The 27,459-nt window shown below is 30.3% G+C and overlaps 1 protein-coding gene across 4 annotated transcripts in view; it reads right to left on the bottom strand.

The window, feature by feature from the left end:
* Positions 1 to 27,459, bottom strand: part of LOC142322019 (sodium-coupled neutral amino acid transporter 7-like) — an 85,112-nt gene that overhangs the window by 26,958 nt on the left and 30,695 nt on the right. For all 4 annotated transcript variants that reach the window (XM_075360601.1, XM_075360599.1, XM_075360600.1 and 1 more), the window contains 4 exons: positions 27,195 to 27,319; positions 22,460 to 22,658; positions 14,294 to 14,429; positions 2,827 to 2,977 (listed from right to left, as the gene is read on the bottom strand). In XM_075360601.1, the coding sequence (XP_075216716.1) occupies positions 2,827 to 2,977; positions 14,294 to 14,429; positions 22,460 to 22,658; positions 27,195 to 27,319 (611 nt within the window). The remainder of the gene's footprint in view (positions 1 to 2,826; positions 2,978 to 14,293; positions 14,430 to 22,459; positions 22,659 to 27,194; positions 27,320 to 27,459) is intronic.

Raw genomic sequence — 27,459 nt, 5'->3', positions numbered from 1 at the left:
TACCTTGTTTACCATTGCCATTAATAAATTGATACTAGCCATTCCAGTAGAAATCAGCAAAAGCGTCTATGTTGATGATCTGGCAATTGTGTATGCCAGCAACAAGACTGCTATGGTGAGGTACAAATTGCAACGAGCGATCAATGCTCTGAATGAAGTTGCAAGGAATAACGGATTCCAATTCTCACCAGAGAAAACGTGCTGTGTACACTTTTGTAGGAAGAGAATTCCTCATCAAAGTCCTGCGTTGACAATTGACGATAATCCAATACAATATAAAGATAGCGTAAGATATTTAGGACTAGTATTGGATAAATCCCTTACATGGGGATTACACATACAGGACTTGAGTGATAGATGCAAAAGAGCCCTAAACATTATAAAATGTTTATCGAATTTAAATTGGGGCTCAGACAAAGAGACATTATTGAGATTGTATAAAGCATTGGTTCAATCTAAACTAGACTACGGATGTATCGTATATTCATCCGCTAGAAAGTCGCACTTAAGAAAGTTAGACGTAGTTCATAATAGCGGAATAAGATATGCAACAGGCGCTTTCCGCACAAGTCTGGCGGCTAGTCTAATGTCTGAAGCCGGAATAATGCCACTACATTATAGAAGAGAGATCCTTTTGTTAAGATATGCAGCAAATGTATGGGCTTTCCCTGCTCATATAAATAATAAATTGTTCACGAATCATCCTATGGCTGCAGTATATGAACATCGTGCTACCTATTCCAGACCAACCGGAATTAGGTACCACGAATTAAGAAGAAAATATGAAATTGCTATACCAGAGACACTAACAATTTCTACGAGAGAAATACCGCCATGGCTCTTGCCAGCGGTAAATACAAATTTGGATCTCTCTCAAGGAGAAATAAAAAAGAAACCAGCAGTGATCATCCAGCAGGAATTTTTAGCAACCGTCAGTAGTTACGAAGAACATATTAGAATTTATACTGACGGTTCTAAAACCGAACATGGTGTTGGATGCTCGATATATGTAAATGAAGAAGCCCACTCTTGGAGACTGCCAGATGTGGCCAGTGTCTACACGGCAGAACTCACTGCAATTCAGCAAGCTCTTCGCTACACTGAACACTATTGCGAAGAGAGAGTGCTAATATGTTCCGATTCATTAAGTGCACTCGTCGCAATTCGGAACAAGAACATTAAGGATGTCCTAATTGCAAACATCCTGTCCATTTTATACGTACTAAAACAACGAGGACAGCGATGCGTATTTGTATGGACTCCAGGACATGCTGGTATTACAGGTAATGAAATGGCAGACGAAGCTGCCAGAAAGGCAACAGTCTGCGATGACTTGGATGCATTTCCTGTAAGAGTGGCAGATGTTAAAAACCGTCTAACCAACATAGTAAGAAACAAGTGGAACGCTGAATGGAGGAGTTTAAATACAAAATTAAATTCGGTTAAAACTTCTCCTTATAAATGGAAAAGCGACTTTAAGTTTGACTCGCCGTGAACAAGTAGCGGTGACCAGACTTAGAATCGGTCACACGCGATTAACAAATTTATATTTGTTAACCGGCGAAGTGAGACCAATGTGCGGTGTTTGTAATAAAACACTGACAATCAAGCATCTAATAGAAGAGTGTACCATATATGAGGACCTCAGAAAGAGGTTCCGTCTTACAAATAATATTTGTGCTGATCTGGATAATGGAAATGAAGAAAATATAGTTGCATTTTTACACGCCAGTGGACTTCTTAAAAGTCTATAAAATGGAAGTTTAAAGCTGTGGTAAGAGATACTCTAAGCGGTAGTTTTATATATACATATAAGGGAGTCTCGAAGCGTGGCACGTATAGTGACGGGAGGTAGCCCTCTTGCCTAGGGCATTTTGGCTCACCTGCATTCAAGAGCAGTGAGTCGGGGTGTGTCCGATGATGGCATGGGGGACCCTCAAGGGTGGATTGAGGGCGCGAGGCTAAGGGTGTGCGCTGTGCATGCCTATGGTCTGATATAAGAAGGATTCAACTGCCACGGCACCCTGGCACGACTGATATACTGCTCAACGGCGGTTCTGGTCGCCCCGAGGGTGCTTAAGCAAACTATAAATGAGACTTCGTAGAAGAAAGAAAGATATGGTATTGATTATTTTAATTTTAATTTTAAGTTCATGGTCTTTTGAGAACCTATCTCAAATTTTAATATTGGGGCCCTTTACACCCCGTAAGTGTTTGTGATTGTCCTTGTCTTTCATGTTTTAATGTTTATTGTGAAGTTTGTGTTTTTAAATAAAATGTAAGGGCCCTTTACACCCTTACATATGACGATCCTGATGGAGATAATAATTTCTTTTAAAGAATGTGACGAGGGCTAATGACCTTAGCAGTCGATGCCCGTAAAAATTCAGTTAAAAAAAAAAAATATATATATATATACTAGATAGAGTATTTGTTCTGAAGACAGATGTTTATCATCAAAAATAGCTCTAGTGAGCTCAATCAATTTATAAGTCAAAAAACAAACTTATGTAGATAATACACACAAAAATGAGGTTCTTTTTCTTTATAAAATTGCTATAAAATTTTCTGATCATTTTAATAATGTATTTTGCACATTAATACTTTAGGAAAAGAACAAGCTTAAAACTAGGTCTTTAATCTGGGTTCTGTGATTTCTCACTGATTAGATACATGGCTTGTCTATTATTTTGCACACTATACCCAGTAATGATTAATTCATTGAAAATGTACTTAATGAATGATTAAAGAATTCAATAAAACAAATTTACAGATAATTATATTTTTAGAATAGTCTATTTAACAAAATTTGTGTGATTTACTTACATGATATGCAAAACAAAATGGAGGTAATGTCATTGAGACCTTAAGTATGTCTTTGGGCACCCACTCAACTTTCCCTTTATCATAATCGCCAATAAAATACTGAACGATGACAAGAACAATTACATAAAATATGGCTGCTACACCTATTTGACTAAAAGTAAAAAAAATATGTTATCTAAATGCAGTAAATACCAATTATTTGATTAAATCTAAATATTACTATAATGAAAAAAAAAAAATACCTTCTAAAATTACAAAAATAAGAACGCTGTTGTTACTGATCTAGAATTTGGGATGTTCTAAAATATTACAATAATTTCCCATAAAGAAAAGTAAAGATCATTGATTTGATTTTGATTTTACCTGTTCTGCTATGTAAAAATTCCCAAACAGACAAGAATGCAGTTTACTAACAGTTAATCAGAGAGATATGTTTAAGAAAGGTACAACCTTATTGTTTAAGAAAGTCACAATTACTTTTTATAAACAAAACATAACATTAATAATGTTCAAAGAAAAAAATAATAATAAATGTAAAATAAAACTGAATTGATTAACAACTACAGTATTAGAAAAATAGTATGATAAGTATTTTTTAATATGCTCTACTAATCTATTGAGGGATTCATTTAGGAACTAAACTATCACTACATTAATAGGAAACTGTAAATAGATTTGCATGCAGCCAATTTAGAAGCAGTAATGAAAAATGAATACAGTCTAAACTAAGTGTAAAATAACTATTACATAAAATATTTGAATTATATTACCCAGTATTTAAATCCTTATTTAATGAAATAAATATCTGGTCATGTAAGCAAAATTAGCAAATTGAATATCATCATATGGCACAACTTAATAGTCTTCATTCGATAAATAACACTAAGTTCTCTTTAAATTAATTTATATTTCATTGAACACATCTATTCTGATATTATTAACCAAATTAAGGCTTTCAATATATCTGGCCACTGAACATGAAGTGCTTTGATTTGAATACCTAAATAATTTATACCTTCATTATTAATATAAGGAATCGTGATGCCTGTAACAGAGTTGTTTAACATCTGTTTGACAGGCACTGTCTGAAAAATGAAAATTCAAGGACACAATGCCCAGTTGATTGCACTCCATAAAATTAATAATAATAGTTTTGGATAGCTCCTCTCATTCCTTGAAGCCATTCCCATATTACATACAGGCGATAATCTATGCAGGGAACATAGCTAATGAAGAAATGAAGTTGAGAAGCAGAGTAGTAAAAAACCTTCACCTTACTACACAACAAATCAGGGTATCTAGAAGGTTAAACAAATTAATTTACTGCTAATCATAAAATACATGTAATTAATTTGTATTTAGTCAAAAAACTAGTAATCAGGTGTATACTTAAAAAATAATAAACTATATCTAAATCTAACTATAAATTATGTGAAAATTAACAAATTTAACATTAATCATTTATTACTGCTTATTTAGAGACTGATTATTATATTCAGCAGAAGCAACAACAAAATCATCTACTACATTAGTTTGATGGGACTTTAAAGTATCTCCAACTACTATTTTAAAACAATTAACAGAACAATTAACACATCAACTCTGATGTGTTTTCATTAATCAAATTAAGGCTTTCAAGACATCTGGGAACTGGTAACAGTGTATTATTGTGTTGAAAATATTTAAATAATTTATGTCTCTTATTATTCACATTTGCAATTCTGATAAATATATTTGAGACATTTTTACATTGATAAGAGTCCATGCATTGCCATATATGAACAATATTTTGTTATTTTTAACTTGCCTCTCCATAGATCCAATGCCTGAAAATACTGTATTCCACTCATTCAGTACCTGTATGTTGATGCACATCAACCCTTGCTGTTATAAATTCCAAAGGAACTTTTGCACATATTTAACCTTCAAACTGGTGACTCTCTCTTTTATAGTACTATATAACAGAACAGTACTTCAATACTGATATAAAAAATGTTAGTAGAGGTGTCATAGTGCTAATCTGCTGAAAATACGGTTGTGGCTGAGTTGAAGGATACTCACCCATTAAAACAAGCTAACATTTCTTTAAACTTTTGGTTTTATAGTAATTATATGATCCATAAACAAAAGCTAAAGGTATAGTCTAAAACGCAGATCGATTTTTTTACATGTCACATTTTTTGCTTATTTATCGTATATTGGTTTTTAACTTACAGTGCCTTCTTAGTGTATGTTAAAACAACAGTTTTTTTAAAAGATTCAGAGTCATGTCAACATCTTTCTAAGGTCCAAAAAATCTTTATAAGAGTTTATTGTTTCACATATTTTGACATAATTAGCAAATTACCTTAGGTTTAATACAATTTCCAGTCGTCTTTTAAAAAGATGTATAAAAGTGGCCCCAAAATCTGACCTATTTGGAACAATATACATGCAAAATATTAGAGGTTTCACCAGATATCTTAACTTGAAAAATCATATCAGTGATGTATTAATGAATCCCACCACAGAATGAAATTCTTCTTACCAAAAAATTCCAACTTATGCAACAGGATGTCATGAGGATCATATTAAAGGGCTTAAAAAATTCTCAAGTTTATTCTATTACCTGTCTTCAGTTATCAACTTACAGTCAACAAATTATAATATACCATTTAGATTTATAGCCGTAGATCTTTTGGGCATGACCCCATGCTGCTGTTGATCAATATAGTTGGTCAAACAGTCATAGAGGGATTGGTGTACGGCTGTCTCAAAAAACTTAGCCACCACATTTGAACAAAGATTGATCTATAAATGGAAATTTCACACAGATTCGCTTTCTTATGGATAGGTAATTAGTAAAAATTATACATCCCTTACTAGGGATAAGCCTTCCCCCAATATAACTAAGAATACAAAGTAATATTAAAAGTCATGATACAACCAGTGAGATCAGCTCTACAATACCCTTAAATTTAAAAATAATAAAGAGAGGAATACAATCACTACCAGCCACACAATGCACTCTAATCCATGCAGTAACAACCCATCATTTTATCTTCAGTGACATCAGGGATGATGCCCTTATCTTAAGGGCTATACATACAGATTCTAGTTGTTATATAATCTTCTTTATCCTAACATGTATTCCAGGAACAACTAGATGAATTAGATTTTCATGTCTATTTTCATGCTTACATTCACATCGATATCCACATTAGATAAAACAAGGTCTAAAATTGAAACAAGATTCCAATACAGAAGAAAGTTAAATTGGTTTAAACTTGCCATCCATGAGTTTCTGGGCTTTATTAATTGGTTTCTCATTAATAAATAAATTATTATCCTTAATCCTTATCTTATTAAAACACATTTCATAGATAATTTCTGAATAATAATTTCTAAAACTCTACAATCTTCGATTTACCACATTAAGGGAACCTCCTCTATGAGTTTTATCGTCACTATAGTTACTATCAGTATTGTAAACAGTCCAATTTTTTTCCAATGGGTTGAAAAGAAAAAATCAGAGGAAATCTTTGAAAGATGCTTCTGTTAATGCTGTATCACCATTTGAATCATCATTTGACAGAAAAAACTCAATAGAGTGATTTTGTATGTGGATCTCAAATATTATGATATAGAACACCAAGCTCTGAACATTTTTTTATATGTTCTTGACAGTGCCAACTTCTGGGGTCAAAGGAAGTCCTGAACATTTGATCATCTTTCTACATAAAAGGTAAAATCCAAAATAAAAAGGTAAAATCCAAAACCTTTAGGTTAACCCTTTGGGACAAAAGCACTTTGATAATCTTCATACAGCCAAAATGAAATAAGCTGCATTTTTTCTTTTGGTTTTGAACCTGATTCATCCTTAACAACTTGATAGCAACCTTAACTCTTCTATATTAGAAGCTTGAATAGTGTACTCAAACCGCATCAAAAATAATGTTTCTAGGTATTGACAAGATGTAGGTTAGTCACACTTTTACCCAGACTAGTGTTCCTCAATGCTAGTTTGCTTAGTCAATTCAGATTTTTTTGTTATGTTTATGGGATTTTGCCACGTTTCATTTATTGACAAATTTCTTAATTTCTTATCTACAGGAAAAAACTACATTATACTCATCATTGAATGACAGTGAAACTATTTTGCTCTTGTTGATTGAGAAACAACATTGTTAACCAGTGGTCTTCTTACTGATATCATCAATAACAGTATCAACCGTATCAACCTTTGCAGCTTAATTATAAAACTTTAGCAAGCGAACATACATTATTTGATGTATGTTCGCTTTATACAATCAGTTCAAACCTGAATTGTATAAAAATCTAATTTCTACTTGTAATTCTCTTACTAACATAGATGAGTTATTAATCTGTGACATCATTTGGCTCATCTGTTGTTCCAAGTTAGAAATTAAAAGATTAGGTACATTAATCCACCGGGTTGGTCTAGTGGTCTTCCCAAATCAGCTAATTTGGAAGTCGAGAGTTCCAGCATTCAAGTCCTAGTAAAGCCAGTTATTTTTACACGGATTTGAATACCAGATCGTGGATACCGGTGTTCTTTGGTGGTTGGGTTTCAATTAACCACACATCTCAGGAATGGTCGAACTGAGAATGTACAAGACTACACTTCATTTACGCTCATATATATCATCCTCTGAAGTATTATCTAAACGGTAGTTACCGGAGGCTAAACAGCAAAAAGAAAAAGGTACATTTTCATTACATATGCATGCAGTCTTAGTGGTGATTTCATACTTTTCAATTTCAATATAATTACTCCTTTAACTTAGTATTCATTCTGGTAGTTACATGTAGATGCCCAGCACTGGAAATCTGTGTTTGATCATTTTTGTTTATACAAGAGGAGTAGTCATATATATACTTGATAGAGACATTAACAATTAGAAATGTGCCTGCACATTCCAAATCAGATAATGTTATGCATGGGACATTAAACAGTAAGTAGATACTCCTGCTTTCCATAAAAAAAATGTTACTACATTTTTCACACAGCACTAGAAGTTTCCATCCTGTAAACACAACTAATCTAATTAAATTAACATTTTTATAGTATAGCATCAGTTGGATTTGTTATGTGAAAAAACACAATACATAAAGTAATAAAAACTCAACCTTTGACCTAAGATAAATTAAAAAAAAAATTGCTTTTTATTACTGGCGTCAAAAAAAATCTGACCTCCTGACTATTCTAATGGGACAGATGTTATGCCAAAACCCAACAGAAAAGATGAAATTCAAGAAAGGAATGAAAAGTCAAACCCTATGCATTACTGTTAAGTTGAACTGTGGAAAAATTCAGTAAATTAAGTTAACCCTACTGACAAAACCAGGGCCACATTCTAGATTTCAATGTTAGTAGAAAAAAATATGACCCAACTCAGCTGCAAGGTAGGACACACTAACTGTTTGGTAGTAAATAGCCTAAAGTATTAGAATTCAAAAAATAAAAAGTTAGAGCACAAAAGAAGAAGAACCCAACTAGTTCAAAACTACCCAATGTATTTTGATAATGCTAAATAATGTGAAATTATTATTAAAGCCTCTCAGCCCTTTTTTGGAAACTCAGAATGAGTAAATAATCTGTACCTGGGTACAAATGCTGAGAATAAATAATAGTAATGCACTTAACAATAACAGAGAATTTTATCTGTAAATTAAGAGTGAAATTATAATATATAGCGTAAAAAAAAAAAATTGCTACAACTGTGAGTTTAAAGTAAAAATTGTGTTAAAATTAAGATTAAATCTTGGTAGGTCAATTTAATGTGTCAGAAATCAATGTTTATCTCTTATTTAGCATGTCCTTATAACCATTAATCTTTTGGGGTTGAATCTCTTAAATAAGTTATGTTGAATTTCTAGTAGTTAAATTTTTGAAGAGAGGCAGCAAAGTTTTTTGGGAATATTTAATTTATCATTTTAAAATTATAACAGTCTATACAATGTTCAAAAACTTTGTAGACCAAGAACCTCTTTAACAACAGGAAATTTTGTAAAGTCTTGGGCCTAGTAGTAAGAGACGCAACACAGGAGCTAAATGAAAATGTTGCTTTATGTTTTTTTTTTTTTTTTTTTTTTTAGTTTTTTATTTAATGCATTTAATTAATAATCTAGTTTCAAAATTTAAATGAAGCATTTTTTAATAAAAAATACGTAACTTCACAGCCAGTTCAATGTAAATTACTAGATTGATATTTACTATATAGTCACATAATAAGTTAAAGAAGTGTGTACTTATTTTCTGAAGATGCTTAAACTAACTCACACAACACATAGTAAAAAAAAGTAGCACTTTCAAAGATATGATGTTAAAGGTTTATGTAATGATAATAACTTTTTTGGAAAAAATTTATCTTCTGAAATTTCAATTCTTCATCTGATTTTGTTGATATTTCATTAGATACAGTACCACTAAGCCTATGGATTAATTAAACATTCTTTTTACACTTTTTTATATCTTCACTTAAGTAATAATCAAAATTTTGTTTCGATAAATTTAAATGTGTGCTATCACAGGTATATGTCATCAGAGGGTTTTTTTAATTTTCAGTAACAAAGATTTCAAAAGACTAAATTTTATTTATGGTCTTGATTATTTCTTTCTCAAAATGAATTTTTTTTTTTAATAAAAACAAATTTTATTATGCACTGCAAATATGAGAATATCAGTTGGTTGAGTTTTGAAACTATCCACCAAGATTATGAGCTTCAGAATAATCTTTCATAATATAGTAAATTTACGTATTTGTTTTATTTGTCCAGAAACATTGTAAACTCTTGTATTTCAACAAGCTTATTACATCTTGTTTCTTGATGTTCAACGTGCAGTTCAGTAGCAAAATAACCAGTTTTTGCAAACTGCATTTTCTCATACAATTTTTAAATACAAAGGTTTAGTTTTGCAAAGTTTATGATTTTCAGGGCTCAATTTAATATCTTCTTTTAATTCTTCTGTCATTTAAGATTACTGCTTTTCTGTGAAGCTGCAATAAGTTCATAACATGTTTACATTTAATTTATGAATTACATGCACCATCTGTGCACATTCTGACAAAATTCATCTAATTCAATACTTTCATTTTTAGGTAATTATCAGAAGTTAAAAAAATTTCTTTACTAATATGACAATCAGTTTAACAAAAAGATAAATTTTCATGCTATTCTTATTCTAGTTTAACATATAAAAATAATCAATTGTAAATCACTCCTTGTACATCTTAAATTTAGCAAATTGCAAAATAGAAAGTATGACCCGACTACCCTGAAACTCTGATGAGTAGTTCCTCTTCAACTTACTGAGACTTCTTGTCAAACTTTTTACCTTCAAATATCTATTCAGAAGCATTTTTATTACTTGAAGTATTAGTATTTGTCAGCTGTGTGAGGTTTACCAGATCTAAAAACTTATTTGATTCGTCAACAACTTTATTGTGTTTGGTAATGAAATGATAAAGTTATTTTTTTATATATTCAGTTCTCTTAGTTTGCTCTCAAAATAATGAAAATGCTTGTTTTTAAAACCTTGATACTTTGAATCAGTATGATGAAGTAATTTATTTGATTACATTATGAAACCTGGTTTATGCAGACTTTGGGTGTCCATAAACCTGAATTACTTTTTTTTGTTAATCAAAAATTTATTGAAAGCTTTTAATGAAACACTAAAGTTATGATTTTCATTAACAACAACAGATTCTTTTTCTTAATCATTCAATATAACATCATCATTTTAATACAACAACATCATTTTTAACTTCCTTTATCTTAGCATAATTATATTAGGAAACTTGCTTTTTAAACTGAAATATATTCCAATCATGTTCCATTGCTTTAACAAAATTTTTCATTAAACTTTGCTTAAAGTGTAGTGGTGGAAGATAAAGTTTTCCAGATTTTAATAGTGCTGGACTCATAACATTCTGCTCTCAAACAGCCAGTGTCTCTTTTTGGCCACTCTTTTTTAACGTAATTTTTATTTCTATCTCTGCTTTCCCACTCGCACAAGAAGGAAAAGAATATATCCAAGTTGTAAACTAAGTTAACAGTGCTATTACTTTCAGGTTTTGTTGGTAAAAAAAAAAAAACACATGTTTCTCATCCTGAATCATATCAAACACAAATCTCTTATTTTCATATGATTATTTTCATATGACTTCATGTGAGCTGCATGAGCTGAAGGGATTGATGGAATATTATTTCCAACATAAAGACTGCTTTTAAACTACTTTGTGGAGCCTATAAAAAGATGTCATACATCAGAATGGGGCATATGTCCCAAAGCTTCTAGTTGATTCCACACAATTTCAGTAAACCATACTTTCAGTCATGATGTGAGAATTTCTACTTAATTCTTGGATAAATTAGACCATGAATGAGATCATTTAATTCTGACTGATTAAGTCTGATTCAGTATTTGTATTTTCCAAAAGGTCTGGGTCTTTCCTTTTTTCATTATCTGAAAATCTGCACAACTTTCATAATCAACAGCTTCACATGTTTTTGGAGGTACTGGAATTGAAAACTGTGACTGTGAGGGACTGGTCTTATAGCAGAGGGAATATCAGAGTATTTAACAGTATGACTAATCTTAGCTGTTTTCTCTGATATTTTCATTATGCAAGAAAGTATCCTTCAGTTCTTTCCAAACCATTGTAATTGCAAACATCATGTGACAAGATTCATGCAACCAACCAGTTAATAGCATTACACATGACTGCAGCAGCAAATATGAGGAGCCTAGGACCTGTCCTGATCACCTACCTTACATCCACATTTACCTCACTACAAATGTAGCAAGAAACTGCTTGTATGGCTCTTGCAGCTGCGTAACTTTTTTATTAAAAAGCTCACTGCAATACATCATAAACACTTACTACAAAACATTTAACACTTTATACAGTACATACATTAATGTATTATACATGTGTATCGCGAAGTTCTTCTGGAATGTTCATAACCTATTCTACTCCTGAAAATAAAGGGAAAAGCTCATATACGAGTAACAGCTAGTGAAATATTTCAGTTACCCCGGTGAAATAATGTTGTACTGACATTTTTAGCATATTAATTTAGGGATAGAATTAATGATGTCTTATGGTTTTTAACCGGAAAATTTAATAAATAAGGTCCCAGAACCATATCTGCAATAGTTTTTGAAAAATCTGAGGTGAAAACCAATAATTTATGGTAAACAACCATGTTTTTTATGTCTGATGTACAATAACTTTGTTAAATGAGTAATAAACACATAACACTTTTAAATAACATTTTTAGAGAAATTAATTTGAACAAAATGGTTTAAGAAAAGTTGAATAAAACAAATTGAATTTTATTTAGGAACAGTACACTAAACCGAAGTGCATAATACGTGTACCAGTTTACAGTACAATAAATTTTCAGAAATGAGCCCGTCATTTTCAACACATTTCTTGGCACGCTCTGTACTGCTTTTGTTGCTTTTTTTAATTCTTCAGGGCTGTCCTTAAGTTGCTCAACTGCATCCATAATGAGGACAGTTAATTCTTCATGAAAATGTATTTTTGTTTTGTATACAATCTTTTTCATTCATTTCCAGATGCAAACATGTAAAGGTTTCAGATCAGGCAATTTTGGTGGCTAGGAATGTGGACCTCCAAGACCGATCTACTTCTTAGGGAAATGATAATTTAAATGAGAGGAAACCGCACAAGAGAAGTGAGGAGGTGCCCAACATGCTGAAATTATACTTTGCGTCTCAGCGCTAGAGGAACATCTTCAAGCAGCTGTGGCAAAATTATATTTCAAAAGAAATATGACATGAATCACATGTGTATCAGTTACGTTTACATTACTGTGCAAATAATAATAACACCTATTTTTCATGATATTTATATACTAAAATAAATTATAATTTATATAGCAACTTAAATGTTGCAATAAATTAAATAAATAAATAATCTAATGGACTTGCATTGTTTATGAATGTGTAGTTATTGGAAAATAGGAAGAGCAATTACAAAAGATCTGAGGCTGATAGGGAAATTTTGACTTCATATTCACAATAATGACCAAAAATACATAAGATTATGAAAATATTGATCATGTAACAAAATCATTATTAATTTATTTTCCACCTTCTGACATCATTCCTCAGCAAAGTGGAACCTAAAGACTCATTTGGAAGGGGCAGCCAGCAATCAGAAAGCTGTTCAGTGGTTGGCTTCATTTGAATAATCAATGTCATCAAATGTAGAGTTTTGGTATTCGGTCTAAAAATGTTTTTTGATGTTGGAGAGAGTTGAGTTTTCCCATTACCTACTGCAGAATACAGAATTTTAAATATTTAAAAATCTCTGATCTGTTATATCATACTATTCAGTAAACTAATATTTATACACATAGAGCCAATAAAAACTAAATTAGAACTATAACTTCTAATACAGGAAAAAAATAATTGGTCTTAAAAACCATAAGGTTAGCAAAGGTTATTAGGCTTTAAATTAGATTACAGTCCAGATCCCAAAGTAAAATTTCAGTCAAACTCTCACAAAAAACTCTCATTTTTCATCCTGATATATTCTTTGAATAGAATAATATAAAAATGTTTGTACATCAAGGGATAGAGTGATTTTCAAAATAGCTCAACTGCATCTTACTTTTTTCAGGTATAATGCTATTATGCCTCAAGAAAGGTAAAATATGCTTCATAGAATGTGACAGAGGATTTCTTATATAAATAAGTACATTCATATTCCGTAGCAACAAATGACACAAAGTAGGGAAAACTTTAAAGAAAATGTTTTTTTTTTAAATTTAATATTTGTGGATGCACTTGACATAAATTTGAGAAAACTGTAGGAAATAATTTACAGATTTGGGACAGAGCAACCATGAAAAACTGCTCCATAACATTTGTTTGCAGACATTAAATTCATAAAATGGCATAAAAATATCAAGATGAGCAAACTCAAAGTTGCCTCTTAACATGAATAAAACAAAAAACTACAATAACAAAAACTACAATAACAAAAATCTACGTGATTTTATTATTTATTTATTAATTTATATATATATATAAAATTCATTATATATATATATATAATATATATATATATGATGAATTTTTTACTTTTATTTAACAAATTCTACTTGTGGATTTCTTTTACAACATTAACTGTGATTATAATTTTACTATATGCTACAACTTCCAAAATTTATTTTGAATGATTTTCTAGCTACAGTTATTCAGATTTATTTCAAACTAAAACAATTTTATATTAAAATTTTTAAATGTAGTTTGGGGTTGACATGGCCAAGTTTTTGAGGATACATTGTTTGTACCACTAAAAAAAGTACCAACTGGTACTATGTTACTAATGGTACGAATGAAAGTACCAGTTTTTAAAACCTTTGGGAAGTGGATTATTAATAATAATAGATTCTAACAAAATTGCTAAGTGTATTAATTTACCTTATGTACTTCAAGAAATCAATCTTCTTTGGAAATAAAAATGGCAGCATTAATATTACAGAGGCAACAATAATTGTAAATTTACGATTCATGTACCATGTATGGCAAAAGTCTTTCCCAGAAATGTTGTAAAAAGCTGCAACAATAATTATGACAACATTTATTTAAAAACATTTAAAACTTACATGATAATCTTAATATATTAGTCTAGGCTATGTGACAAGCCTTTACAGCTGTTGCTTTTAATGAAATTTAATCTTCTTTAACCTTTTTTAAGAGGTATGTTAGAATATGGAGAAGTCTAAATGCAGCAGTAATTTATTAACAATCTAATTCTTCTGTTGCGGAAAGGAAACACTACTTATAAAACTATATCCAATAATTCTTGGTTGAAAGTATCTTGTAGCATTTCATAGGCAGCACTATTTGAAAGTGTAATTAGTTCTGTATTTGAAAGCAGCAATGATTGCAAACATAAGTGGACATTGCATGTTTCTGAGAAAAAAGAAAATGTCCACACCTTGTATTCTTAATTCTTCTTTACACTGCCTTAGCTTTGTATATTGGTGCAAAGAGGGATATAAATAAAATTACTGTTCTAAAGCAGCAAAAGAACACAACAATGGACAAATTAATCAAAATAATTATCTACCTCTCTTAAACTGGACCAAGATTCTCAGTTTTACCTAATAAGAACCTTAGAAGGATTAAAACTCATATGAGATCTGAGTAGTTTATAATTTTGTCTAGGACCAAAAATAATTATTCTATTATTAGTCACATCACTCCTGTAAGGAAAGTACGATTTAGTTTATTACAGTTAACATATGTTCCTTTAAATCCCTCTCAGATAACCCACCGGGTTGCTCTAGTAATCAACGCATCTTCCCAAATCAGCTGATTTGGTAGTCAAGAGTTTAAGCGTTCAAGTCCTAGTAAAAGCAGTTATTTTTAAATGGATCTGAATACTAGATTGTCGATACTGGTGTTCTTTGGTGGTTGGGTTTCAATTAACCACACATCTCAGGAATGGTTGAACTGGGACTGTACAAGACTACACTCATAAATATCATCCTCATTCATCCTCTGAAGTAATACCTGACATTAATTCCCAGAGGCTAAACATGAAAAAGAAAAAAATCCCTCTCAGATGGATAACTGTTTTCTCATTAGACATTTTTTTAATTGAAACTGTGTCTAAAGTCAATTACATGAGTAGGTATAGTGATGCTTTTACTAAAAATAAAGATTGTGCCCTATTGTCTATTTATGAAATGGTATATGAATACTAACTGGTAACTCATTTTAATTATTTAGTTGCAAAATAAATATGGATATTTTAGCTACATGGTTTTAAATGTTAATTGAATATTTTTAAGCAATAAATGCATAATTTTTTTCATAATTATTTTTCTATGTTGAGAAAGATTGTCACACTATTTTTATGAATTCTTAGGATGAAATAGGATGATATTCACTGCAACAAAGAAAAGAAGATATCTATCCTTAGTTCTGCCAGCAAATTTGGTTAGAGTATGACTAATCAATAACACTGAGGTACAAAATTAGATTTTATTTGGTACAAGGTACAAAATATGTGATCCTAATATAATTTTTCACACTGCATTCAAATGTAAATAGATTTTCTTCATCACCCAATTTTTTTTTAATGTTATGTATGTATAACTTTAAAAGAAATTTAAGGTTATACATGTATACAGGACACTATTTAAGTAGTTTTCATTTTGTTTGTGTTTAGCATCTGGAACGTACTCCTATAGCATCCAACAATAATCTGCAAGCATTCTTGGATTCCACTGTCATTAGTACCTATTTTCCATGAATGAAATTTGTTGGTGAAAGTGTTCTCTGTACATGTAATTGATAGCAACTTGATTCTCTGGAATGAAACTCCAGGTGTGAATCTAAAATTGAAGTTTTAGGTAGACATTACACCCCATTTGTTTGTATGACTTATTTCACCCTCAATGTCATGGTAATTCATCCAAAATACCTTTAACTGATGTCAATGTTGACTTTTTGAGGTGGCTTAACGGTGCTTTAAATTGTCAGTCTCTAATCAAAATTTTTATTTGGGACCTCAAAAATCCCTTCCTTGATTTTAGCTTCACTAACAAGAGGAGATGTTTCTTTCAAATAAAAAATCCAGCACTTTTATCCATTGCCTTAACAAATATTTTGTAATGCTCTTAATTTTATCTGGAGTGGAGGTAGAAGAATCATTTCCGCGTTAACTAGAGGGAGATGTACTAAATTTTTCTGTCCAGGGTTAAGTGCTTTATGCTTTGGCTATTCCTTCCTGATGTAATGATTTAACTTTATCCCTGGTGTCCCACTTACACAAAAAACAAACAAAATTTAGTGTAGTAAAGCTACAAAGCCATTAATAACAGAATAACTTTTAAATTGGTTACATACTGTCCAACGCTACTTGTAAAGAATTTTTTCTAACAGAATTTTCATATTGTCATATGTTTCTTCCATGTTACTTGCATAAGCTAACAGCACAGAAGGAAGGAGATTTGTTGCTATTGTGTAAATGAGTACCTTTAAACTAGTTTTTACAGAATCAATGAACAGTCTCCTCCATTTTGTATAGTTACCTTCATGATAAAGTGAATCTACGACAACACAGATATTATTACAGTACACTAAAATACTTCCTTCAGAATATAAATCTTCAAACTTTTTCTGATGATTTTGAAGGAAACACTTAGTATCAGTATATAGAAAATCTCAAAAGTCAGTACGTAGATCGCAAAAGCGCAGCTTGTTTCTTCAATAAGTTCAAATCCCAGATAAGTTGTTAGTTTTCCTCGAGTTATCAGATTATATTCATGGGTGAGGATTCTGCTTCAGTTGGATCATCTTGCTTCTCATGTTGAAGTTCAGTGGCTATCTCGTATTCTGATTTAACTTCTATGTTAGATGTGTTGAAGGAATCAACACATCAGAGACTTATCAGAGTAAATTCAGAAATAATCTGACAAATGGTTTTCACACTTAAAAAAAAAAATTCCTTCCAACATATGTGGTTCATGCCACACCACTGGTATGGCAAAATTCATCTGCCAATTACCAGTAGCCCTGTCTGTCAGATATTTCACACTGATTTCACACTGGGCCTTTCACAAACAGCAGTTGTGAAAGGCCCAGATCTTATGCTCATCACCAACTTTATAGCCAAAGTATAGATCAAACATATTTTAACTAGTGGAGTCAAACCTTTGTTGTTTTTTAAATGGCAAATCCCCACACTCATAACAAACATTATCTGGACAATTTACACACTTCCTTGGCATATTTATTCACTAACACAACATACTTGACACAGTAACACTTGCCAGAACCTACAATAAATCAATCATGATATTTATATAATACCTTCATAATGTTATGTTTGCACCCCATGCTCTAGTAGAAATCATAAAATTGTAGCTCAAACCATGTAAAGTGTATTCAATTGAAAAACAAAGTTTTTGCAATGTTTTTTTGAACATTGCATTTGGTTATATTATTCAACTAAACAAAATAAATATAAATATATTACATAAATATAAACATAAATATATTAAAATTTTAATGTCTACAAAAAAAAATCTAATATGTGTCTCATGAGGAAACCGACCGTACTTAACAGGGCATTCCTCTCATCAAATGAAAAAAGTTCCCATCAACATAGGTGTCTGGAATCATTTTGTTAGAGCGTTACGGCTAGCAAAAGATTTTGCCCGGAATTCAGCTTCGCTAGGGAAATGAGTTTGTACTGAAATTTTTAGGACGTTAGTTGAGGGGCAAAATTAATGTTTTCCTTTGGTTTTTGACCTGAAAAATTAAATAAATTAGGTTTCACAACTGTATACCCAGCAGTATTCATGATATGACCCATCGGGTTGGTCTAGTGGTTAACGCGTCTTCCCAAATCAACTGATTTGGAAAGTCGAGAGTTACAGCGTTCAAGTCCTAGTAAAGCCAGTTATTTTTACACGGATTTGAATACTAGATCATGGATACTGGTGTTCTTTGGTGGTTGTGGTTTCAATTAACCACAGATTTCAGGAATGGTCGAACTGAGAATGTACAAGACTACACTTCATTTACACTCATACATATCATCCTCATTCATCCTCTGAAGAATTATCTAAACGGTAGTTACCGGAGGCTAAACAGGAAAAAAAGAGAGAGAGCAGTTTTCATGATAGTCAAAGTAAAACTGAAAAATTTGTTGTCTGAAAACCAGTTTTTTAGATTTGCAATACAATAATAACTTTGCTAAAATTTATTAAAAAAACTTTAAGAGAATTTAATTCTAACAATAGTGAAGTAATTAACTCCAAAAAAACAAATAAACGTTTTAAAAAATCAAATTTTACTGCAGAAGGAAACAAAAAATAAAAGAAATGACATTCTGGAAATTTTTGCAATCCATTCATTTGTTTGTTTTAAAAAAAAAAACATTAATAATAAAAAATACAGTATAGTATTTAGTTAATTAAATACTTACAAAATAGTTTAAAAAAATATTCTACAAAAACAGAATTTCAAGAATACTGTATTGATTGAAGTTCTTTAAGTTTATTGAAAATCTAAAGTTGGCAACACTGTTCTTTTCAGAAACAAAATTTAAATTAAATTTAGTGTACCGCAATTGTTCAACAATTAACTTATTATTAACCATAACTAGTCTTATCTGTGATTTGTGTAGTGTATAAAGTATTCATGCTTTTTAAAAAAGTGAGATGCCATTCAAATTTTCAAATCAAGAATAGATATTTTTTCCATTTAAGGTTTTACTAATGGAAATAGCCAGACTGTAAACAAGAATATGAAAAAAAATTTCTCAATAAAAGAACACAAGCTTACAAAAACCTTAATGTTTTCAGTAACTTATTAATTAAAAATTTTCAGTGGTTGCTTGTTCCATTGAACATCCTGTGGAACAGCCTGTACTTGAATAAGAAAATATCATTCAAATGATACAGCACAGCCCTTGACTCAGCATTCGCCGAATTTCAAATCGAATAGGCATATCTTATAGTGCAGTCAGAACACTAAAGAAAGAGAACTTTTATCCTTACCGTTTGCAAACTTCAAAATCTTCAACTGGGTGACAGTGAATTAAATTTTTTTTTTCAGATACAAGAAATTCAAAATATTGCTCATTACATTTTATTCACAAATGAATCTATTTTACAAGAAATGGAATACAAAATTTTATGAATAGTCACAGGTGATCAACTGAAAATTTTCAAATGCATTTAAAGAGTAAAACTTTCAAACCTGATTTTCAATAAATGTATGAGGGGGATGGTATATAATTGCAGACCAGTTTATAGGATCATTTATTTTTCAAAATTGCTTTTCTGGTATTGTGTACAAAGATTTTTTACAAAATCAATTGGTCAGTTCTGCAAGAAGATGTATCTCTTGAAAAAAGGGCAGCAAATGTTATTCCAACATGATGGTGGATCAACTCATTATTCACAAGATGTTAGACAGCGTTTAAATTGAAGTTTACGGGCAGATGGATCTGTAGATGTGCATGAATTAATTGGCCTTCTAGTTCCCCTGATTTAAATCCCTTGCACTTTACCTTTGGGGGTCATTTAAAGTAACTTTTTAACGTAGAAAAAGTTAACCCCAAAGAAGAATTATTAAACTGAATTTTAAACACCTTTAACATCTTAAGAACAACTGTGATACACTTAGAAAAACTTCCTTTGATTTATACATTATTCTAGATTTTGCATAAACTATCAAGGAGATAATTTTTAACAGAGTGTGTAAGGTATGTAAATTAGATTAAAACAAAATTAAATACAATAATTTATTTGTGCAAGTCATTTCATTTATTTTTTGTTCTGTTTCTTCTTAGGTAAAAGTGATTTTTAAAACGTTTATTTGATTTTTATTGGACTTATTTACTTTGATATTTTTAGAGTTAAATTCTCTACAAGTGTTTTTAGTAAATTTTATGCATTTATTAGTCATTTTACTAAGTTACTGTATTGCAAACCTAAAACTGTTTTCAGATAAACTTTTCATTTTACTTCGGATATTGTAAAAACTAGTGGATATACAGTTCTGGAAAATATTTTATTCGATTTTTGAGATCAAAAACCAAAGGAAAGCATTAATTTTGCCCTAAATTAACATCGTAAAAATATGACATAACCTCATTTCACAAGGAGAGCTGAATTCCGGGTGAAAGCTTTTCCTAGCCGTAACTCGCTAACAAATCATTTCCAGACCTATGTTTATGTGAACTTTTCGCTTTATTTTGATGAGAGGAATAGACCTGTGAAGTATGTCAGTTTTGTCATGGAACACTTAGAATAACCTATCAAAAAAAAAATTACTTTTTACTTGTCAAAAAGTCATTTAACACTGTCTATATAAAATTACAGACAAACAAACAAGCATGATAAAGATTTTGTGAAAAATTTTTAAATAAAAATACCTACACTAACTAATAAAATACTTAAAAAATCTGATGTGGACAAAATATGACTTTATTGTATGCCTATTAAATTAAATATACATATTTTTTTGAAATGAAAAGTATATAAAATTTTATTTCATTAATAACTTTGATATTTTTTAATTTTTTTTTTTTTTTTTTTTTTTTATTGTTATTATTGAATTATTGTTTATTGTAATAAATCTATATTAAAAAAAACTTAAAAAAAGGAGATGAAGTCTGATTTGAACCAATGTGCCTTCCCCTTGTAAGATCCAAATATTTCATTAATTAAAATTTTATTTGGCTATAAACTCTGGAACCAATGAAAATAAGTATCACTTATAATATGTCGTTGAAAAGTTCTCAATGAGGGCTTACTGCAGTTAAGAATTTTGGGCTTTTTTCAACACTTTTGGTCCAGTTGATTGCAATTAAAAGGGAAGTGCAAAACTAGATGTTACAACAGTCCTAAATCCAAAATTTTAACATTCTATGGCTAATCGTTTTTGAGTTATAAGAGATACATATATATGTACATACAGATGCCATGCCGAAACTAGTCAAAATAGATTCAGGGATGGTCAAAATGGATATTTCCATTGAAATCTAAAAAACAAAATTTTTGTGGTTACAATACTTCCTTTACTTCATACAAAGAAGTAAAAATATGCAAGTAGTAATCATCAGAAGTATAAATATATAGGTTTTAAAATATATAAGTAATAATAATAATTATATATTCCATGATTTGCAATTTGGATCCCTAGTGATGAAACATCCATCTAGATTACTGAAGATCCCACCGGGTTGGTCTAGTGGTGAATGCGTCTTCCCAAATCAGCTGATTTGGAAGTCGAGAGTTCCAGCGTTCAAGTCCTAGTAAAGCCAGCTATTTTTACATGAACTTGAATACTAGATCATGGATACTGGTGTTCTTTGGTGGTTGGGTTTCAATTAACCACACATCTCAGGTATGGTCAAACTGAGAATGTAAAGACTACACTTCATTCACACTCATACATATCATCCTCAGTCATCCTCTGAAGTATTATCTAAACGGTAGTTACCGGAGGCTAAACAGGAAAAAGAAAAAAAGAAAAGATTATTGAAGAAACCCAACAGGTTGGTATAGTGGTTAAAGCATCTTCCCAAATCAGCTGATTTGGAAGTCGAGAGTTCCAGCTTACTTATAACTACTTTTGTATGGATTTAAAATTTTTTGTACAGGTATTACTAGATCGTGGATAGATCGTGTTCTTTGGTGGTTTCAACTAACCACACATCTCAAAAATGGTCGACCTGAGACTGTACAAGACTAAACACTTCATTTACACTCATACCATCCTCATTCATCCTCTGAAGTAATACCTGAACGGTAATTACTGGAAGCTAAACAGGAAAAAGAAAAGAAAGATTACTTAAGAAAAATGTATACAAGAATGAAGTACAGATTTTATGATATTTTTACAGTTATTTTAGTAGATGTTATCTGTATGGAGAGTAACAGAATTTTGAGTATATCCAATTATATATAAAGGTCTGATGAATCAATTTCAAAATGCAAATTTTCTTAATAGCACTGTGTAGAATTTGTGACTAACATAAGATGAAGACAATTTAACAAACATTTTTTATTGTTATTATATATAAATATATATATAAAATTTGTATCATCCAATTACCTCTATCAAACTGATCACCGATAACAACATGATATGCAACACAACAAAAGAATGAATACACAGGAATAAGGAAGATACTAAGGATGCTCCAGAATTTTCCAGATGTAACCAGTAACATTTGTTGCATTGTTTCAACATTTAATTCAATGGTGAGTATTGCTAGTACAACTAGTCCTAGGATTACAAATATCAGTAATACCTGTTAAAAAAAATATCAAAATATAAATACATTTTTTTTATCTTCATTATTGTAAACAATTTTTTTAACAGTAAATTGTGGGTTATTTTTCTTTGGAAAATATTTCTAAATTTAAATGGGCTAATGAAAATTAATTTGACCCATTTAAATCTTTAGATAGTGATTGCAACTTTAGAATATTGTTAAAGAAGGATATTTACCAGTGTTCAAGATATTAAAAGCCATTATAGACTTCAGGTATTTCAGTTTATTAACTGACAGGAAAATCCTGTGAAACACCACTTCCTCAAAAAGGAGTACAGTTATTCAGGACGCTTGAATAAAAAGGTGTAGGTGGTAATGAATACTGTTGTACTTTCTAAGTCTCTCTCTTTCATTTTTTGGTTCTGGGATAAATATCCCTACTAACAAAACACCAGTGGGTGGGCTAAACAGGTGGGCTTATAATAATTAAATTGACCTGAATTCCCTGGACAAAATCTGTGGATGACCCTTACTTTCAGACATAACAGACATGAACTTCCAATCTGGGTGAGTAGAGCTGCTTGTGGAAATTTTATTTCCCATTATTGGACCATTTTGGATGCATCAGTCTGCTTTGGCAAGCCCGTTTATGAATCTGTTGGAGTGATAGAAAGAGTTTTATACTCTTTTTTGTTGCTCCATGTAGACTGGAAGAAACATGATATTTTTAATGTTAAGCAGCTCTTCCATATGTTTGAGGGTCTGTTTGTTGGGAGGTGTGTAGGTTTTTCTAACACAGGTTCTGACACTTGAAGTTAGAAAGCTACAGAGACAACATTTAATTCTTTAACTGTTGTTGAAGAAATCAACTGGGGGATTATAAATTTAATTTATATTAGAAAGTGCAGAATGTTAAAAAAAAAATAACCAACAGTGATAACAGAGTTAAGAATAAAAGAAAGTTAACGTACATAAACATATATAAATAACGTATGGTGAACTTTTTATTAAAAGTTCTGTTTTAACTCAATCTTACAGCATTTGGCCTATTTATTCATAAATCAATTATTGCCAACATATTTTCCAATTTCTGTAAATTTTTTTATTAAAATACAAAACATAAAAATACATTACCCATTCCTCTTATTAGGTAAAGCAACATATATTCAACATCTTTCTTAAAATGTTCCTTTCAAAATGCTAATTTGAAAAATCAAATTATAAGCTATAATATTTATATTAGGTTGATTTACATTAGATTGATCTGATAAAATTTTCAATCTCAACTCTAAAAATGAAATAAAAGATACAAAAAAAAAATTATGAAAAAATTATACAAAATAAATGGGGATTATAATGGAAGTACCTCATTGTCAATCATCACTTAGTTGAAGAAATACTGATAATATTGCTAATTAATTTGTAGAACTTGGTATGTTAGAGTATTTAGGTATCTTCTGGTGTTTAGATATGTGAAACTAGGTTGAACTGCAACAGAGAGATCAATATCTATACAATTATATAAAGAGGAAGAGAGTTTTTGTTTGTTGGGATTACAAAAAAAAACTATTGATCAATTGCAACCAGATTTTTACCCATTTTTCTTGGCGTAACTGAAAAGGTTTTCACATATTTTTAAATTCAAAAAATAAATATATTTATGTTGTAGTGGAGATTTGCCAGTTGAAGCACAAAATTTAATGAACTGTGAGTCAGCCACTGTGTGAGCTGGGTTTGAACTGAATGATTTGAAGGAATAATATCACAAAAAATAAAATAAAATTAATGTATGTTAAATAAAATATTAAATAAATTAAAAAAATTTCTTTTATACAATAATAGGCTTCCTGTGGGGACTGTGTATAAGTGGTGAGGTATGTGAGCACCTTGTGGAAGGCTAGACCAATCATCATCACAACTGGTAACAAAAAGGGTGTCCCTGGGGCACTGCTTTGAGAGGTGCAATGGGTTTTTCTTATAATGTGTGCAAACAATCATCCGATTTTCAAAATTTAAATGGGGTATTTGTTAATAAAGTTGAAGGCTAACTTTTGCATTCATCAGGTACATTCTCAATCTAAGATCATGGTTATTTGGAAATGTGTTGTTTATATATATATATATATATATATATATATATAATCAATATATATAAAAATTAAAAATTTTAAAAATAAAAACAAAAACTTAAGCAAAGAAAAATCATGTGCTAGTCATTTCATTTGTTTTACTTTACCCTTACCTTTTATCTTTAAAATTCAGATACATATATAATAGACCGCTGTGTTAAATGATGTAATATTAAATAAACACAGTTATAGGATCAATTTATTTAATTTCCAAAAGTACTTTTGCAAACTACACATTGGTAATGTTATGGTTATATCACCATAACATAGATATAACCATAAACATCGCCAACTGACGATGTGAGTGTTCACGAAAGTACTTTTGGAAATTTAATAAATTGATATTATAACCATGTTTTGGTGTTTATTAATTATATCAATTTTATATATATATATATATATATATATATATATATATATAACTTTTGTCTGCTTGTTTGTTATTGCATCATGCGGGAACCAATTGACCAATTACTTTCAAATTTGCAGGATACATTTGTGTTATCCCAGGAAAGGTTTTAAGCCATCTACTGAGGCTCTACTGAGGCTTTTTTTTGTTGAAGGTTGAAATATTAAAAATATTCATTATTTCTTCACCCCTGGTGAAGTTGTGAATTAAAGATATTCATTAAGGAAGAAATAAATTAATCCTTTTATTTCATTATTATATTTCTGCCACCATGGCCAAGAAATAAGTTATGTATTTTTCGTCATCACAGGTGTGTACTTTAAATGTAATTATCTTTTGTAATCTAGTTTCAGGCTTCTATAAAACCTGGAAAAGCTTATAATTATTATTTATCAGTATTATTCTCACAACCGTGAAGATAATGTATAGAGGAAGGAGTCCAGGAGGTGGAGCCCTCCAGGTAAGTGGAACAGCAACCAAAGCAAGTCCTGCAGGTGTCCAGGGGGCTGCTCCCACTGGAAAATTGGGTGAGTGAACAAAGCTCTATGACCATGGGGTAGGCTCTGGCAGCCTCTAAGGAGTCCTTGAGTTGGCTTGGATTCACCTGGGCTGGCCTGAACCCCAAGGGGTCAGGTTCTGACTAGACAGGCCAGCTAGTATATATATATATATATATAAAATTGATATAATTAATAAACACCAAAACATGGTTATAATATCAATTTATTAAATTTCCAAAAGTACTTTCGTGAACTACTCACATCGTCAGTTGGCGATGTTTATGGTTATATCTATGTTATGGTGATATAACCATAACATTACCAATGTGTAGTTTGCAAAAGTACTTTTGGAAATTAAATAAATTGATCCTATAACTGTGTTTATTTAATATTACATCATTTAACACAGCGGTCTATTATATATGTATCTGAATTTTAAAGATAAAAGGTAAGGGTAAAGTAAAACAAATGAAATGACTAGCACATGATTTTTCTTTGCTTAAGTTTTTGTTTTTATTTTTAAAATTTTTAATTTTTATCTTGTTTTAATTATCTTTTTACATTTTAATTTTGACTTGGTTAATTTTAATTAATTGATTTATATTTTTAAAATTTTCATATTTTATGTTTTTATCTCTTTTTGGGATTATAATTTACAATTTTTAATTTAAATAAAAAGTTTTAAATTTTTGTATGGTTTTAAAGTGTAAGTTAAATTTAATTAGTTTAAAAATATTTTTAACATAAAATTATTAGTGAATGTTATAAGTGTATGTTGTCATGGATTACACATTTTTGATGCTTTTGTAATATATATATATATATATATATATATATATATATATATATATTTATTTATTTTTTATTTATTACATGATAATACTGATAAAGTGTGTATGTTTAATATATATTATATATTGTATGCAGCTGAATGATGCGAATCAAATTTGCAAAAGCGCTTCAGTTATGTAATGAAATAAGTTAAGTAAGCGCTTCATCCTATTTCAATTGTTCTGTACTTAGGGTTGATCTATTAAATATATATATATATATATATATATTTATTTATTTATTTATTACATGATAATACTGATAAGAAAGTGTGTATGTTTAATATTCCAGGACATAAAATGCCTGATAGTAAGGATGTGTGTACGATTACAGTAAAATCTGTGAATAGTCATCAGTGTTCAATTAATTTTTTATTATTCTATGTTAAAAATACGCCTATTATATAATATTTAGAACAGCAACATTGCTGCTGATGTCTGTTCCTGCCATACTGAATTTTCTCTATTAAATTATACTTTCATAAACTTTAGCAACATTGTATTATTGCTCACCATATTTGTATTGCACCCATGGTTTAAAAAATTATCAAATTATGTTATACATATCTTTTCCTTGGTCTTCAATCATTTAGTCTTCATAATTATATGGAATTTGCAAGGTATCTCAAGCTGAACACCTTCGAAGTATTTAAATTGAACAATTTTATCAACGTACATTTTAATTATATTTTTCTTTTACTCACCAACTGTACAATCATTGCCACTATTATACCTCCAGCAAATTCAAATGCTTCAGGGAAGTTTAATATACCAGCACCAACAGCTGCATTCCCAATTAATACTGCTGCTGAAAATATCCCTAGTGTTTCTAAAACAGGAAAAAAATAAACAATTAGCAATAAATAAAGTAGTGTTGTAAATTCATTTCTGTTAGAATTCTGAATAAATCTGTCTTACAGTATAGTACGTTGTAAAATAAAAAATTAAATTAAATTAAATCCTGATTTT

Source organism: Lycorma delicatula, chromosome 3 (genome assembly GCF_047948215.1).
Source record: "Lycorma delicatula isolate Av1 chromosome 3, ASM4794821v1, whole genome shotgun sequence".
Taxonomy (NCBI): Eukaryota; Metazoa; Arthropoda; class Insecta; order Hemiptera; family Fulgoridae; genus Lycorma; species Lycorma delicatula.
The sequence above is the reverse complement of the archived record's forward strand: the minus strand, read 5'-3'. Positions and strand labels throughout refer to the sequence as shown.